The following is an 18,440-nucleotide window of genomic DNA, read 5'->3' on the forward strand; positions in this document are numbered from 1 at the left end:
GGCGGGGAGTGACACGCCCTCGGCTCGTTAGCTCCGCCCCAGATGGAATCGGCCCGTTGCTTCTCATTGGGTGCGGGGGTTACCGGCTCCGCCCTTGACGAGGGGCCGACAGGCAGCCCCTTCATGGTAACCCCGTCGGCGCACATGGGTAATGGCGGCTAACCGAGCCGGAGTGAGGACGCACACTCCCCGCGCCGCGCCGCGCCGCGCCGCCCCCCTCTGTTGTTGTAGTTGTTGTTGTAGTTGTTGTCGTTGTTGTTGTTGTTGTTTCATGGGGAAGATGGGAGGAGGTATGGGGAGGTCCTAAACTCACTAATGGTGCCATACAATCACATTCTGGTGCAACGAAGAGTCAGAATTAATGGAAACGAGTCCTTAACTGACATAGACTAAGAATAACTAGCAAGATGTCCGAAAGTTGTCTACGTGAGATGCGGTGGACCTGGGCACGACATTTAATGGGGGAAGAAGGGGAAGGTCGGTTCTACAGAGTGTTGTTTACAGACAATGGGACTAGGGAATGGGGGATTGGGGATAGTTGGGGAGTATTGGGGAAATAGGGGAATATTTACAAGCGGATATGGAGGCCAAATGCCATATCCGCAACAATATATATATATATAGATATATATATATAGATATATATATATATATATATATATATATATATATATATACATATATATATATATACATATATACACATACATACATACATACACACAGGAGGGCCAACGGGAGTTGTGGGAGATATGTTGAAGGCAGCGGGAAGTTGGGGTGTGAAGAGAATGACTGAGATCTGTAATCTGGTGGTGAAAGAAGGCCGCATTCCAGTGGATTGAGAACTGAGTACCCTCATCCCTCTATACAAGGGGAAAGGTGACCCTCTGGACTGTGGCTCGTATCGAGCGATAAAGTTATTGGAGCATGGAATGAAGGTATTGGAAAGGGTGTTGGAGAGGAGGATAAGGAAGAAATTGAAGATCGATGAAATGCAGTTTGGATTTATTCCAGGAAGAGGAACGACAGACGTGCTTTTTATTATAAGGCAGTTGCAGGAGAAGTACATGTAGAAGAGGAAGAAGTTGTTTCTTGGGTTTGTTGATCTGGAGAAAGCATTCGATAGGGTTCCACGTGAAGTAGTGACATGGGCAATGGGCATTGAGGAAGTTAGGAATGGAGGAATGGTTGATCAGAGTAGTGATGGCAATCTACGAAAGACCGCGAATGGCTGTAAGGATGAACGATGGGAACAGTGGTGAGTTTGAGGTGAAGGTGGGAGTGCATCAAGGGTCAGTACTAAGTCCACTACTACTTGTAGCTGTGATGGAGGTGCTGGCTCGGAATGTAAAGGAGGGTTTACCGTGGGAGTTGTTGCATGCAGATGATCTGGTGTTGATTGCAGAAAGTATGGATGGACTGAAGGAGAAGATGAACAAGTGGAAGGAATGTATGGAGACAAAAGGTCTGAAGGTGAATATCGGAAAAAGGAAGGTGATGGCAAGTGGTAAAGCATGTGGTATGGTGGAAAGAACTGGGAAGTGGCTGTGTGCTGTGTGCAGGAAGGGTGGCGGAGTGAACTCCATTCAATGTACAATGTGTGCTGAGTGGGTTCATCAAAAATGTAGTGGTCTGAGAGGGTCATTAACCAGTGTGGCAGCCACATTCAAGTGTAAGGTGTGCACAGAGGGAGCTGCAGATGGAGGAAATGTTGAGTTGGATCTTGGCGTGAAGCTGGAAGGTGTGAAAACATTTTGCTACCTTGGAGACATGCTGAATGGAGAAGGTGGATCAGATTCGGCCAACGGTTGCGAGAGTGAGATGTGCATGGAAGAAGTTTCGGGAACTGAGTGGCATGCGGACGAGGAGGAGAGTGTCGTTGAAGCTGAAGGGAAAGGTGTATGCTGATGTGTGAGAAGTGTTATGATTTTTGGGAGCAAGACATGCTTAATGAATGGAGAGCAGCAACGAAGGCTGGAAAGGGTGGAAATGCGAATGGTTCGGTGGATGTGCGGAGTATCGTTGAGAGAGAGGAAGACAAATGATGAATTGCGAAAGATGATGGGAATTGAGCCTGTGATGGATGCTGTGAAGAGAAACAGGTTGAGATGGTTTGGTCATGTGTTGAGGAAGGATGAAAGTGACTGGTTGAGAAGAGTGATGGAAATGAATGTAGAAGGAAGTAGAGGACGGGGAAGACCGAGAAAGACTTGGCTAAAGGTGGTCGAAGAAGAAATGCGGGCAAGGGGGTTAACAAGGGGAGATGCAGAAAATAGGGCAAAATGGAGAAGATTGTCATGGGGCCCGCAAGGCTAACCCCCGATCTAGCAGGGAAAATGGCCTTAAAATGCCTGTTGTTGTTGTTGTGTATGTGTGTGTGTGTGTATATATGTATGTATATATATATATATATATATATATATATATATATATATATACATATATACAGTGAAACCTTGACTTACGAGTTTAATTCGTTCTGTGACCGAGCTCGTAACTCAATTTGCTCGTTTCTCAAATTAAATTTCCCCATTAAAATGAATTGAAATGCTATTAATCCGTTCCAGCCCCCCAAAAACCACACCAATTTTTTTTGAAATATACAGTATATATAAAAATATCTCGCGCTTTATATTTCACCTGTATGCAGCATACAAGTTGGCAGGATGGCCTGGACTGGAGGTACGCACACTTGACTCTAAACTGTCCAGCCTGGGTTTGAATCCCGACCCAGCTATAACCTGTCATGTCGGTGTTTCACAGGCAGGGTGATTCATCAATGTGTGTACCGCTAAACTGGGCACCCCGTTTGAGTCCCATTAGTTGTTGGATGTTAAGGATCTGTGTAGTGTTCTGGGCCCTGTGCTATTTCTGGTCTTCATCAATGACCTCATCAATGACCTCATCGAAATGACCTCATCAATGACCTCATCGAAATGACCTCATCAATGACCCATCGAAAACCTTGATATTTTCTACCCCCGGTAATTCACCCCAGAGTCCTTGCAGTGTTCATATGTTTTATTCCTCTCCCACCTCCCCCCAAGTCCTCCCGATGTCCCTGCTCTCAAATGTTGTGTTTGTGTCCTTCCCCCTCTCTCCCCATCTTGTCTGCCGCTCCCCTTGTTTTTTGTGTTTTGTGTGTCGGTTTGTCTTTTTGTGTGATTAATGTTAGCTCTTTCACGAGCCTCGATCTTGTATACAAAAGAAAAGAAAAAAAAAAAATCTCACCGTGTCTTCCACAAAGAGAAGGCGAGCTATCGCCGGCACTCTGAACAAGTTGTGGCCTGGCATGCTCTTCTCCTCTGCCGTTATATACGTCCTCCTCGGCATCTTTTTCCAGAAGAGCCCTGTCTCGTCACAGTTGAAGATTTGCTGGGGGATGTATCCTTCGGCTTGTATCAGTTCGGCAAAAGTTATAATAAAATCTTCAGCTGCCTTCACATCCGAGCTTGCTGCCTCACCATGCCTGACGACGGAGTGAATGCCGGTCCTCTTCTTAAAATTATCAAACCATCCCCGACTGGCTTTGAATGACTCTTCCGATGCCTCGTCCGTTGATGTTCCCGCCGTCTGCTGCATCAAATCCCCGTAAATGTCTCGTGCCTTCTCACAGATGATGCTCTCGGTCACGGTATCTCCTGCGAGCTGCTTCTCCGTCAACCACACAAACAACAACTTCTCCATCTCTTCATGGACAGAGGTCCGGAGCTTTGAAATAATCGTAACGCCCTTGGCTGGCGTTATAGCCTTTATCGACTCCTTCTGCTTCAAAATCGTACATATCGTAGAAGTACTACGATCGTACTGCCTCGCCAAGTCGACAACACGCACACCTCGCTCATGTTTTTCGACGATTGCGTGTTTTATATCCAAGCACATCATCCTCTTCTTCTTCTCAGCACTGTCCTTGGCACTCAATTTCTTAGGACCCATGGTTAAAACTAAGAAATTTTCCAAAATAACCAAAATGCGAAAACAAAGCAGCAGCGATATACGGCAGAGATGCTTGCACGGCAAGATAACCACATGACCGGAACCCACCTGGTGGCGGGTGGCGTAAGCTCGTAACTCAGATCTCGGCTCGCATCTCAAAGCAAAAAACCGCCCGAACGACGGCTCGTATCTCGGAAAACTCGTAAGTTGGTGCACTCGTAAGTCAAGGTTTCACTGTATATATATTGTCGCGTAACCGTGGTTAACACCACAGTTACGGATGACCGATTTGCGAGACTTTAACTCCCGAGGCGAACACTCAATGGCGGACTCAAGTTCAACACCAACGCGCGGAATGGCGGGCCGCAGCGAAGGCTCCGCAACCTTATCTATTAAAATGAAACACCCAGGAAAACTGCGTTCAGATATTATGTACAAAAAGTAATATAAGGGTTTATTAGGAAAAGTAAAGCCAGTGAAAAAGCCCGCCGGTAAATCTAATAATTCTAATAAACCTAAATCGGGACGTCCCCACACGACTGACAGCAAACACAAACGAGGGAGATTAATCACGAAAATAACACGTCCCGTCGTTCAAAATATACGCGGAGATCGGGCTTATCTGTCTTTGTCGTCTTGTATTGTTGGTGTCCAGCACCGCTCCTTCCGGCCCGATCGCACACCACGAGGCCCCTCGCTCCAAGCACCACGCGTCCGACGCAGGCCAGCGGCTCCACTTGACCAGGGACAGGAAGGACTCCTTTCAACTCCACTCGACTCGACGCGGGAGTGCTGGCAGCCAAGTGCCAACGAACTGCTCAGTGCCAACTGGGTGTGCTCTCGTGTGTCTCCTGCGACTCCCCACAACCCGAACTGCACTCGAACTGCGACTGGAATGGCGCGTCCTCTCCAACTCTCCACCACCGCTCAACTCTCTGGTGCCTGCCTGCGTCTGCAGTGCCTGCCACGAACTCAACTCAACTCAACTGGCGAACTCCTTCGTGTGACTTGCGACTCAACTCCTGAAATGGCGTCCGACCGTCGCCTATATTGGTGGCCGATGACGTCACATTGCGCACTCCTCAGCCAATCAAAGCCTCCCGCGACTCCTGACATCTCCCCCGTTACGCGACCCTGCGGTCCTGGCATAACACGTGCCGGCCAGGTTTGTAGGCCTTTGGAGGTGTACACGGTGGCGGCCAATTGTGGTGGTGTTTTTGACCTGGTTTCCTGTCAATTTAATACGAAGTCCTTGTCAGGGAAAGGGGATTATTTAATGTTGCGCTAAGGACCTAACTAATGTTTATGTGGTTTGCAGTGCCATAAAGGACAAAGGTTTGATTACTAGGTGATACTCACAGGGGCGTTACCTTTAATCCCTCACTATTTAACACTCGAATCTCCAGGTAGATCCACACTCATACATCTTACCCCGACAACCGCCTGAACATCAATAACTTATTACATGTAGAGTCCCTGTCACGACAGCCGAATACCTACCTATTCAGATCTACCTAGCTCTAGATGTTGCATTACCAAATTCATAACACAGCCCCCCCCCTGGAACCGTAGCTCCTGCAAGGTTCACCGCAGGGCTACCATTCCAGCCTTAACACTTACTGTCACACACTTAATTAACCTATGAAATAAATCAGGAAGGGCTGTGGGAAGTGAGTCGGACTACCTACCTACACTTCCTTAACATGCTGAACCCCTTAACCATCATGCAAGTATGTACATCTTCTTCGTTGTTCCTGTGGAGGGAGGAAACAACAACACACAACACTAACTTAACCACAAAACTTAACCATCTTTCCAAAACTCAAAACTCTAACCTTTGTACATACCCCGGTCTACAGACCGCGTCCCCCGGTGGATGCCACAAGACACAACCTTACCTGCGGGGCCATCCCCAATGCATCCCCCTAAATTTTTCCACGGCCCTGTCCAGATGTTACAGGTGAGTGACACGGCTCGGTGGATTTCGCCCACATTCATGCAACACAGACCCCTTAACCACTCATTCTCATTCCATAGGTCATCAAGGCATTTCAAAAATCAACAAAGCACTTATTCCCAATACACCCCCTGCAGGACCATGGCATTGATGTCATTCACGTGTGTGTGCATTCCTCAACTAGGCAGCGGGGAGGTACCGCACAAAAGATGGTGGGGGCGCATCAGGCTGTGGTGCCCGCAGTCCCAAAAACAAGTCAACCGACTTACAAATTTATTGCCCCCCCCCCCCCTTTACCTCTTGGCCCCGTGACAGCCCAACAGCCCCTTTCCGCCGTTACCTCGCCGGTGAGGGTCTCCACACACACCAGGCTCCTTTGCCTCCTGCTTTCGCGCAGCAACACGGGTCACCGGGGGACTTCCTCACCCCGCGGCGCCCAACCAGACCCTCCACCGACGAGCTCCAATTTCCAGTTACCACCGGCTGCCAGGGGTAATTGCCGCAGAGGGGGGCCCGCAGGCATCGCTCCTCAGAGCTTGCTCTGTACCTGCGGACACACACACCTTCCCCACCCATGGTCCCCAAAACACACTTCCTCCCCCGCTGCCATTCAATTCTCCACACAACTCAGCACAATTCAGTACAATTCATAGATGGTGTAAAAGGTGTTACAAGGCTTGCCATGGCCTGCTACATGTGAAATCCCCCCAGTTCACATTTAAACCATCACATCTTCCCAAAAGTACATTTCCAAAAGCACAATTATCACCCCTCATTATCTCCAATAATCATCACTCACTCTCCAGGTTCCACTCTCACGACCACATCAAAACACCTAACCACAATACAAAAACATACGCCACCCACAAGACACTGTGGCTCCCATTCCATCCCCTCACCGGCCATGTCATCACTCACACCCGCCTCCCAACTCCAATTTACATGTCCCCAATTTCCAAAGCAAATCCTGAAGCCTGGGACAGTACTCCTCAATTCCACTCACCTCAAGTGCAGGTAGTTGCAGGTTGGTCAGGTCCAAGAGCGTCATCCACCCTTCACAATCCCAAAATTTCACATTGGGCCTACCAAATACTTCCAAATTTCTCTTTTGTCCCCACTACACTGGCAGGTATGTGGATCCGCATCCAACGGTGATCATCACTACACAACTACCTGTGGCCACGACAGCTCTGCACCTCTACCGTGCAAGGGTCACCGGGACAAGGTGAGCAGTCAAAACGCCAACATGGCCCATGAGCGTCCATAAGGGTGCGACCCACCATCCATCCTTCGGCCCCCCCCTGCGAGGAACACAGCTGCAGCAGCCCCAGCTGGCCAATGTGGTGAGCACTTGCTGCCACAACACCCACTACCGCACACACAACCTCGGCCCTGGGGGGCACGGTCGCAGTGCGTGGCATCCCTACAGCCACGTCCCCTGCACCTCCCCATCATCCCCCAGTCCGACTACAGAACTGCAGCCCCCCAGTGCTCACCCACACTTGACCACACCAAGGTCCAGTCAACAGCCATGCTCCACCAGGAGACCCACCCAGAAGACATGGTCCACACACCTCGGACACGCACAGCACCACGTTGACCCTCAGGCTACACAACTACATCCCCATCATCCCGCGTCCCAAATATCAGCACAGTTGCCCCCGCAACCAGTTGAAAGCTGTGTCTTGCTACCCTATTAATTTCATCACAGCCTCCAACACTTTGGTCTACACACCTGGATCAATAATGGCGTCACTGTACAGTGTCCACCATGGCATTTCAAAATCCACCCTTAAATTTCCATCTAACCCACAGATTACCCATGCCAACCATTTGTCACATTTCACTCACCTCACCAAAGAAGGATGCTTTGCCATACACATGCCAGCCGAGCATGGCCCATATGCTCGGCGCGTTACACATCTCCCGATTCACATCCCCATGGCTCTCTTCCCAACCCGAGAGTCCATAAATCACAACGGAGCATCTGTGGAAGGTCACTCACACCATCACGTTCCACAGATGCCCCAATGGTTGTCCGGCAGGCTATCTCCATCCCTGTCCATTCGGTTTGACCCGCGTCCATAGACCAACCACCATGCCAGGTCACCACATGCTGGTTGTCCCAGAGTCCTTGGAGGAGAGTGCCAGGCCGCATGCCCGGGTGGTCACCACATCAGTTCCAAGTTGGCCGTCCGCAGTGCCACCACCAAAGCGCGACCCACAACACCTCCCCCTAGTGGTCCTCAATAAATGCCAACCCAGGCTTGAGAAACCACCTCGGACCCCTCTGGAGGTCTTAACCCCCACCAGGGTCCGGTGACCCTGCCGGCCCGAGCCACCAGCTCGGACGGCGCCCCGACGGACAAGGGACGCCACACTCCACCAGACCCCCCGTGGGACCCAGGTCGTACCTCGACACCCAAGGCTGGACCCCACGTCCAAATCTCGCCATCACAGCCCCCCAGCTGGCCGGCATACCCAAATTTTGAAAGGGGCAACTTTTGCCCGAGGCCATCACCCATGACCTCTCCATGTCCAAATCCCGCAGCCCGGGGACCAATCCCCACCATGGCTGCTCCAAATCAAGTTCCCATTGTAATTTTATTTTAAATTTTATTTTACAAATTTTCATTCCCACTGCCAAACCGCAGCTGCAGGGAACAACCTCTACCACCGGTTGTTCTGCCCCTCCCTGCAGTTGATCCAAATTCCCTACAGGGACCAAATCTCCAGAAGCTCTATCTCCCGATCCTCCAAGATCCAAATCCAGCCCGGAGCCAACACACTCCCCCAACTGGTTGTCCAATTTTGGAGCCTCTGTTTCCAAATAGCAGTGTACAGTGAGCGTCCCCTCGGTCATTCCAACCACCTCCTCGGACCAACTCACCTCTTCCCCCAGACTCCTTTGGGCCTGAACAAGCTCTACCTCCATGGGACTGTCACAGGTCTCCAGCCGCTGGATCAAATCATCCTCATCATTACAAATCATTCCTGGCCCCGCCAGGCTTTGATCAATATCCCCAATAAATACCTGGTCCGGCTCCATTGCACGGACCCCCAAAAACTCTACCCCCTCTTGCTCCGCACCACCGCCCTGGTGCTGCACAATTCCAAATTCATCCCCCGGTTGGGGTGTTGTGACATCCACACGGTCCCGATAAACAACCAGGCCAGAATGTGGGAAACATTCCCCATTACAACTCTCACATTCCAAATTTCCTTCCCCGCTCACCTGTGGACACTCCACGTGTACCTGCAGGCATTCCCCATCTACCTGTACACATTCCCCATCCACCTGTGGACATTCCCCGTCCACCTCTGCACCTGCAGTCTCCCCATTTACTTCAATTGCCATTCCATTAATTTTAATACTCAATCGATCACTCATTTCCTTCATTCCTTCCCTCCATTCCTTCCTCATTTTATTTTCCAGCCCGTCAATTTTTCGAAGCAATTGACCCAACATCTGGTCGGTTGTCGGGGCCGTTCCTACTGCTCCCGACTCCCCGGTGGGGGAGGGGGATAAGTTGGTGCTCGGGACGAGGGAGGTTCCAAGGCTCACCTCTGCATCAAACTCCCCTATTTCCGGCTCACTCCCAACGCTGACGGAGGCCTCGCTGCGTACTTCCATCTCGTCGACCTCCGACATCCGCTTTTCGGAAGGTCGTTCCCCGCGCGCGTATTTATTTTAATAATTCCTGAAACACAATTTAAATTTGACGAAGACGCGATATCGCGCTCCGTATGCCCAATTGATTACTAAATTTCTCCGCCTCGCCTATACAAATTTTGCGTTCGAACGTCGGACGCAATGTACGCCCGACCGTGTCGATGTCTCGCCGCGGACAAAAAAATTTGTCCGACGGGTTCAAATCCTACACTCCTGACACCACTTGTTACGCAACTGTGATTAACACCACAGTTACGGATGACCGATTTGCGAGACTTTAACTCCCGAGGCGAACACTCAATGGCGGACTCAAGTTCAACACCAACGCGCGGAATGGCGGGCCGCAGCGAAGGCTCCGCAACCTTATCTATTAAAATGAAACACCCAGGAAAACTGCGTTCAGATATTATGTACAAAAAGTAATATAAGGGTTTATTAGGAAAAGTAAAGCCAGTGAAAAAGCCCGCCGGTAAATCTAATAATTCTAATAAACCTAAATCGGGACGTCCCCACACGACTGACAGCAAACACAAACGAGGGAGATTAATCACGAAAATAACACGTCCCGTCGTTCAAAATATACGCGGAGATCGGGCTTATCTGTCTTTGTCGTCTTGTATTGTTGGTGTCCAGCACCGCTCCTTCCGGCCCGATCGCACACCACGAGGCCCCTCGCTCCAAGCACCACGCGTCCGACGCAGGCCAGCGGCTCCACTTGACCAGGGACAGGAAGGACTCCTTTCAACTCCACTCGACTCGACGCGGGAGTGCTGGCAGCCAAGTGCCAACGAACTGCTCAGTGCCAACTGGGTGTGCTCTCGTGTGTCTCCTGCGACTCCCCACAACCCGAACTGCACTCGAACTGCGACTGGAATGGCGCGTCCTCTCCAACTCTCCACCACCGCTCAACTCTCTGGTGCCTGCCTGCGTCTGCAGTGCCTGCCACGAACTCAACTCAACTCAACTGGCGAACTCCTTCGTGTGACTTGCGACTCAACTCCTGAAATGGCGTCCGACCGTCGCCTATATTGGTGGCCGATGACGTCACATTGCGCACTCCTCAGCCAATCAAAGCCTCCCGCGACTCCTGACATCTCCCCCGTTACGCGACCCTGCGGTCCTGGCATAACACGTGCCGGCCAGGTTTGTAGGCCTTTGGAGGTGTACACGGTGGCGGCCAATTGTGGTGGTGTTTTTGACCTGGTTTCCTGTCAATTTAATACGAAGTCCTTGTCAGGGAAAGGGGATTATTTAATGTTGCGCTAAGGACCTAACTAATGTTTATGTGGTTTGCAGTGCCATAAAGGACAAAGGTTTGATTACTAGGTGATACTCACAGGGGCGTTACCTTTAATCCCTCACTATTTAACACTCGAATCTCCAGGTAGATCCACACTCATACATCTTACCCCGACAACCGCCTGAACATCAATAACTTATTACATGTAGAGTCCCTGTCACGACAGCCGAATACCTACCTATTCAGATCTACCTAGCTCTAGATGTTGCATTACCAAATTCATAACAATATATATATATATATATATATATATATATATATATATATATATATATATATATATATATATATATATATAATATATATATATATATATATATATATATATATATATATATATATATATATATATATATATATATATATAGTCCCCAATGTCCTCAAAGCATGGATGTCGGGCACACGATCCATTAATTGTCATGTGGACCTTCATGCTTCCTACCGAAGATTATGCAATCACCACCTCCCACCTACAGTTACGAGGGTTGGGCCCGAAGCCCGGGACCAGGGTGAGCACAAAGGGCAGGAGGCGGAGTCAATAATCCATACACATAAATGTGCAGCAGACCCGCCCACTAACACCACCCTCGTCATTACATCTACTCCAAACCTCATTCCAATTGGTCCCCCCCACAGCCCAATAAGAACATGTAACCATTCCCAGCGGACATAAAGTGCAGCTTGGTCATTAATTGTTATATATATATATATATATATATATATATATATATATATATATATATATATATATATATATATATATATATATATATATATATATATATATATATATATATATACAGTATATATTTATATATATATATATATATATATATATATATATATATATATATATATATATATATCTTACTATAATTCACCAAATGTCCGTCCGTCTGTCTGTCTGTCTGTCCGTTCGAAGGTACCGTAAAAACTGCTGAACCGATCGCAACAATATTTTGGGTGGGTAATCCTGGGATCTCCAGGAGTAAAATAGGCTATTTAGTTCTCAGGTTTGGACTCCCGCATAACATTCGCATTCGCATAACGTTCATTGTGACGATGTTTTCATTGTGACGATGTTGTTTTCCCGGGTGCCGCACAAATGGCTGCACCGATCGCTGCACAGCTGCACCGATCGAACTCGGTGACCTTGGACAAAGACCTTTTATAAGGACACGGGTTGAATCCCTGCTTGAGAGAATTCTAACCCATTTCAACTGAAGGAAACACGTATCGGGAGTACATACGACATAGCGATTGTGAACACGATTTATCAATCACGATTCACGATCACGATCATCACGATTATCGTGTATCGATCACTGTGGGATATTTGGTGAATTATAGTAAGATACTGTTTAGATTTTGATGATTTGCATGTGATATTTAACGGATGTTTATATAAATCGTTTAAAATAAAGAAAGCCTTCAATTTCTGATATTTTACCTTTTCATTTGGGCCTCCCAATTGAAGCCCCGCCCGTAGGGTGGGTACCGTTGCTAGTATAACACACACACACACACACACACACACACACACACACACACACACACACACACACACACACAGTTGGGTAGAAAAGTTTGAGTCCAGAAGCAAATTCATTATCAGATATCTTGCTATAATGCAGCTGTCGCGTATGTGGGTATGTGTGTCGCCGAAGTAGCGCCCCCTCCCCTCCCCCCCCCCCAGAACCCCCTCAACCCCGCCGTTGGTGTGTACGCTATCCCAAAGGTGGATGGAGAAACTGAAGCTAGAATTTAATTGTAAATGTATGTGTGCACACAAAATAATGAAATTTGAAACGAATTAAATAATGCAGCTTGGCGTGTTGTTGTTGTTGTTGCGAAAGATGATGTCGTTTAAAATAAAAATATTGAGCTCGTTAGCTCGACACTAACTCTTCAGCGTGCATTATTCTATCATTATAATTATATGAGCTGTTTGAGAAGAACAGCACTTAGTGCTTGTCGTAGACAGGCCATTCAGCTAGTGATGACAAAATTAATTGTAATGTGAAACCAAAAGGTTTTTCTACGGGTTTCTATATTAACTCTTCAGGATATCTATCTATAATTCCAGTAATCTCTGTCTGTACGTTTGTTTGTCTGTGACCGCTGTTTCTCGACAACCACGGGTCCGATATACTTTTAACTTGCCAGGTATATTGCTGGGGACCCGAGGATGTGCCTTTTCAAGGTTTCATATTAATCGGACAATTACTTACCGAGCTATGTCCAAAAAACGATTCAACCAATCAGAGAGCAGCGAACGATCGCGTGTGCCGAACGTGGCGGGCACACTCTGCCTCGGATGGCACATTTGAGAGCGTATTCATTTATTTCACGTTTGCAAACTATGTTGGCGTTAAACTATGTTTTACAACTAATAAAAACGAATTTGCGATTCATTCGCTTTCCTGCGCGTTTGTGCACGCGATGGCGATTTCTTTACCAAACTCCGGAAGCCGTTCGCTTTGGACCAAACCATTGCATGTAAATAGAGGGGGGGGATATAATTTTAGATATAGATATAGTACGGGCATGCCCTAGTATTAACAATTACAATAAGAAGAATCAAATCTGTCTCTGTTTACACATTTGGCTGTGAATAACACCAAATCAGTTGGCTATCCCAACATAAAATCGAACATGGAACAATGATTCACAGCTTGACATCATCACATGGAAATATTTTTTGTCAGTCAGGTATGGCAAGGCAGTTGTCCCTGCCTATCCCGATCAATGTGCGCTCATATGATCTCATTTACAGTGAGGCGGCTTGTGTGCGGGCAATGTGACTACACTGCAGCCACCAAGGCCCATCTTCAGCGGCATATGGAGCAGCACAGCACGCTGAAGGTAACCCACCATATTTGTCGGTCTTGCATTTTCTTTTTAAGGTGTTGCTTCACAATAATTCAGCATGGCTGTGCCGTTTTCTTCAGCCATTCATTTGCCAACAATGTTCGTACTCGTGCAACACGCCAAGCACTTTGAATCGCCACTACAACCAGAAACACCCGGGCTTTCTCTGTGCAGCTCGTGCAACCCCTTCCCAAGTTGATGCAGCACAGTTAGGTATGCGTTATTCAAGTTTGTTAGGCCCCTCCTTCCTGCCCCATACTCTTTTATTCTGAAATTTCGATTAAATGTGTTCGTTAATTTTAGAAACATTCAGTTTCCATCTGATATTAGGTAATGTATTTACCGTACTTGAATACTTTCTTGTTTGCTTGTAAAGTACAAAAATGATCTGTACTTTCTTTGTACCTTTTACGGTTTTAAAAACAACCCGAACTGGAGAGTTCATAGAACATGACACCCTGTGCAGTGTTTACTTATATGCTGCAATTTTAATAAAGTAATGATTTCAAAGATCACTTTAAAAAAAATCCAGATGTTTAGCACTACTGAAGCAGTCTTATACACCAAACTTGTACAGTACACTGTTATAAGACGACATTGAGTCCCAATTTCGGATATGGAGGCTTTATTCATCACAAGGGAGAGGAGAAGAAAGGACTCTGTTGAGAGCCACACGTTGGCTATGAGAGTTTTGTCAGGTCATGTCTATCATGCTACTGGTAACTGCCATCCAGTACTACCTGTTCATGGTCGAGTTGTCGGCGACTAAACTGGCTCCCCCACCTGGGCGCGCCCAGGTGAGGAGGGTGTGTGACATTCCCAGCAAGACTAAAAACTGGTAGACAGTTTGGGGAGCAAGGTGGGATGCCAGGTTGTATCAAAAGCTCGAGATATGTCCAGAGAGGCAGCCATGATCTCATATCTGATATTGAGGGCCTCCATCTATTTTTGAGATAGTAAAAGCAACATATTGAAGGTAGAGTGACCTCGTCTGCCTCTGAATTGATGAACTGCGATGAGGTTGTTGGAGAAATGGGATGATTTTATGTCAACTGTGAGGATAGATTCAATTGAAATATTTTAAATAAAGGTTTAAAGAAGTTTAAAGGCGTATACATAAATTAATTCCTACCGCTGTTTTACTCAAGTCTAACACATCACCCTGTCTAATATGTTACATTAGTTATTTGTGCCTTTTGTTTGTGTCCTTCATAACATCCTTAAAAACAGTAAGTTTCCTGTTTTGAATGATTTTCAATTTTATTTCACTGCCAGATAGAGATAGAGTACAAATATTATCTTACTCCTCTCTGCACATGCATGGTCGGGACAAATTCAGAGCCAAAGTACGATAAAACAAGAAACCTGTCTTCCAATTCATGTTCTGATTTGTGTTCAAAATATAACATTCAATTAAAAAATGGTTCCTCTATCATTAATTGATAGGACCGATGGATGGATGGACGGACGGACACTAACCAATTTCTTAACCCCATCCTTCACTTCTTATGCGCGGGGTAAATAACTTATCATTAGATACCTAATATTGTTAACACGCAATGTTCACATATGAACTGGTATGACAAAAACTCTTTCGTCAGTCTATCAGCACGTGTTTTTCTTTGAACACTTTCATCTCCATCTTTAAATGACTTGCACAAGCCAAAAAAAAAATGTCCTAAATTTCAACAAGTTAGATGTTTTAAGAAACCCCCATGATTATTCGCCATTCCTCACTTACTGCCTTGCCAATTTTTAGTGCATATGTCAAAGCAGAATGTAAGTGGCTACATTAAAGCAGTTAGTGACAATTTCTATAAAGACCAATTCTTTCAAAAATTACCAAAGACATATTGTAATTTCCTTTTTATGAAAAGGGAGTAAAATTTGAAGCACCATGTTGATTTAGCTATTTTCTTTCTTTCCCTCAGCTGCAGGAGTGATTAAGTGCCCTATTTGTGAATTCGTGTACATGACCAAGTGGGAGATGAATCGTCATCTCAAGAACAAGCATGGCATGAAACTGGTATCTCTTGTTCAACACACGCCTTTAACGTACAACATGACGCAACTGCACACATCGTTAATGGTGGAGCATAGCACACGGAATTGTGAATGTAATCGTATATTGCACTTAATTATTTTAAAAGTAATCCAAACATTCTCGTTGGGAATGATATTCCTTTTCATGAATGAGGGTGTCACAAAAACTCAAAATATCATCATTGGCATTCTGCTTTATTACCTCTGCCCACCAAAGGTGGACATTCCGTGCACAATATATTGGTTGGTTGCGTGCATTATTCTGTCATTGTCTGTCTGTCTGTTTGTATGTCAATCACCTATGAGTCATAATTTTAAACCAATATTCATGAAACTTCAACAAATGGTAGAGTTGGTCATAAGCAAGAAGCCAATTTATTTTGAGTTCAAAAGGTCAACATAGACCAAAGGCCAAAAACTTAGGTCATATTTGAAAAATTCCCTATTGTCATTCAATTGACTGGAAATTTGAAGAGGATTTGCATATCAGGCCACTACATTCAACCACCAATTATTTTTGAGGTGAGCATACGCCAAAAGGTCTTTTTCTTTCCTGAAAGTCCTTGCAGTGTCCATCTTGTTTATCACGTGTACCCCATACCAGCCCTCTCCCTTCCACAGATCTCCTGATGCCCTATTCCCTACTGTTGTACTTCCCTCTCTTTCTCCCCCTCTTGTCTTTTTCAACTTTCTCAACAATCCTCTGGAATAAGTTCTGTCACTCAAGCTTTTGGGTCTCACTATCTGCCTAACCTTCCACAGATCGCACACCTTTCCACAGATCGCACACCTTTCCACAGATCTCCTGATGCCCTATTCCCTACTGTTGTACTTCCCTCTCTTTCTCCCCCTCTTGTCTTTTTCAACTTTCTCAACAATCCTCTGGAATATGTTCTGTCACTCAAGCTTTTGGGTCTCACTATCTGCCATGATCTTTCCTGGGAAAACCACATTTCAAATCTGGCCTCCAAAGCCAGTCGCCGACTGGGCATCCTCCATTGTGCGAAGTCCTTTCTGGGCACTTCTGAGCTCCTCACCACATACAAAGCTTTCATCCACAGCTCAATGGAATGCTGTTCACCCCTCTGGGCTGCTGCTCCTGCCTCACACCTAGCTCGACTTCACGCTGCAGAAACCAAAGCTTTTAGAATCGTTGGAATCTCCCGCGATGAAGCAGATTCTGAGGGCCTTTCACTCTCTCACCGCAGGCAGGTTGGTGGTCTTTCTGTCTTCTACCGACTCCTCTCCGGCCTAGCTCCCCCAGCTTTGTCTGTGTTCTGTCCCCCAAGTATTCCTTCAGGTCGCACAAGATCTGCCAGCAACCCTCTTCTTGTGAAACTGGCAAAATCAAGACTCTCTGCTCACCTTCACTCTTTCATTCTTTTTTCCCACCTCTGGAACAAACTCCCACACTCTCTTCAATCCCACTCCTCCCCCCAGGTCTTTAAAACAGCTGTTCACCACCATCTCTTATCTTCCTCCATCCAAAACCTTGATCTTTTCTACCCCCGTTAATACACCCCAAATCCACCTCTTTCAATCTCCAACTTCTTTCCTGAAATTCCTGGTAGTGTTCATTTGCTTTATACCGGGTATCCCTCCCCCCAGCCCTCTCCCTTCCACAGATCTACTGATGTCCCTGTTCTCTACTGTTGTTGTGCTTATATGCTTTCCTCTCTCTCCCCCTCTTGTCTCCCACTCCCTTTATTGTATGTTTTATGTGTCTGTGCATGTTTTCGTGTTTAACGTGCTGGCTCTTACACGAGCCTCAACTCTCTATACAAAACAAAAAAAAAGCTGGATTACCTGGATGCATTCTTCCTTGCTCAGCGACATCATGGACACCTGCAAGAAACAAAAAAATAATGAATCTCTTATTTTGCCCTGTGGTTCCAGACTTATATATAGTGTTGCAGTTCTGGAAAACAACCTGGAGAGTTCCATCCAACACAAAATAACCCTGGAATTTAGATGTATTTCTATAGTGATTTGTTTAGTTAGGTTACCCATCCACTCATGTCGGGGGAAAGGGAGATGTGTTGTGATTGTAGGTAAGGTACAAGACCCCCAACAGTTCTTTTCAGAGCTAAGCACCACACAACAGCCCACCTCATCTGCATCGACACCTTGTTTGAACACACTGGGACAAGCCTGCTCACATACGCATGAGGAAGGGGTCACCAACACGCCTCAACTTCTTTTTTCTGTCCCCTTTTCTATCTAGTTTCCCTGGATGAATGTGGTGCCTGTCTGTTTTATTTAAGGCCGGTTGTATAAAGGGTTATTTGAGTTCTAGGGGTAAGACTGTTCTTATCTGCCGCTGCAACATCTTGTAAATACGTGCCCGCTAATATAAGATTTGTTTCCAACCTGCTCAATTGTCTTTTCTTCATTGGTTAGACATAGCGTGTTACAAACAGACGGTAGGTTGTGCCCCACTGATTCGCTGCGCTAGTCTAGTCGGCATCCCACCTACTGTTTCGCTCGGCCTTACGTAATTAAATTGATAAAGGTGGGGAGCAGAGAGAATGATCCCTCTCTGAGGTAACTAAGTCACCGGAAAGTAAGACAAGTTTGGCACGGGGACTCTGCCAAATTCCATGGTTGCTTAGCAACCCGTTGGGTCGCGGAGTTATCCGTTGCTCGTCGGCTTCAGGGTC

The 18,440-nt window shown here is 46.6% G+C and overlaps 1 protein-coding gene across 2 annotated transcripts in view; it reads left to right on the forward strand.

Annotated features, from left to right (window-relative positions):
* The window catches only part of ZFAT (zinc finger and AT-hook domain containing), a 138,851-nt gene that overhangs the window by 100,871 nt on the left and 19,540 nt on the right, over positions 1–18,440 (forward strand). For both annotated transcript variants that reach the window (XM_078784881.1, XM_078784880.1), the window contains exons 15-17: positions 13,643–13,731; positions 13,818–13,950; positions 15,669–15,763. In XM_078784881.1, the coding sequence (XP_078641007.1) occupies positions 13,643–13,731; positions 13,818–13,950; positions 15,669–15,763 (317 nt within the window). The remainder of the gene's footprint in view (positions 1–13,642; positions 13,732–13,817; positions 13,951–15,668; positions 15,764–18,440) is intronic.

Source organism: Myxine glutinosa, chromosome 9, assembly GCF_964187855.1.
Source record: "Myxine glutinosa chromosome 9, kmMyxGlut1.1, whole genome shotgun sequence".
Classification (NCBI taxonomy): domain Eukaryota; kingdom Metazoa; phylum Chordata; class Myxini; order Myxiniformes; family Myxinidae; genus Myxine; species Myxine glutinosa.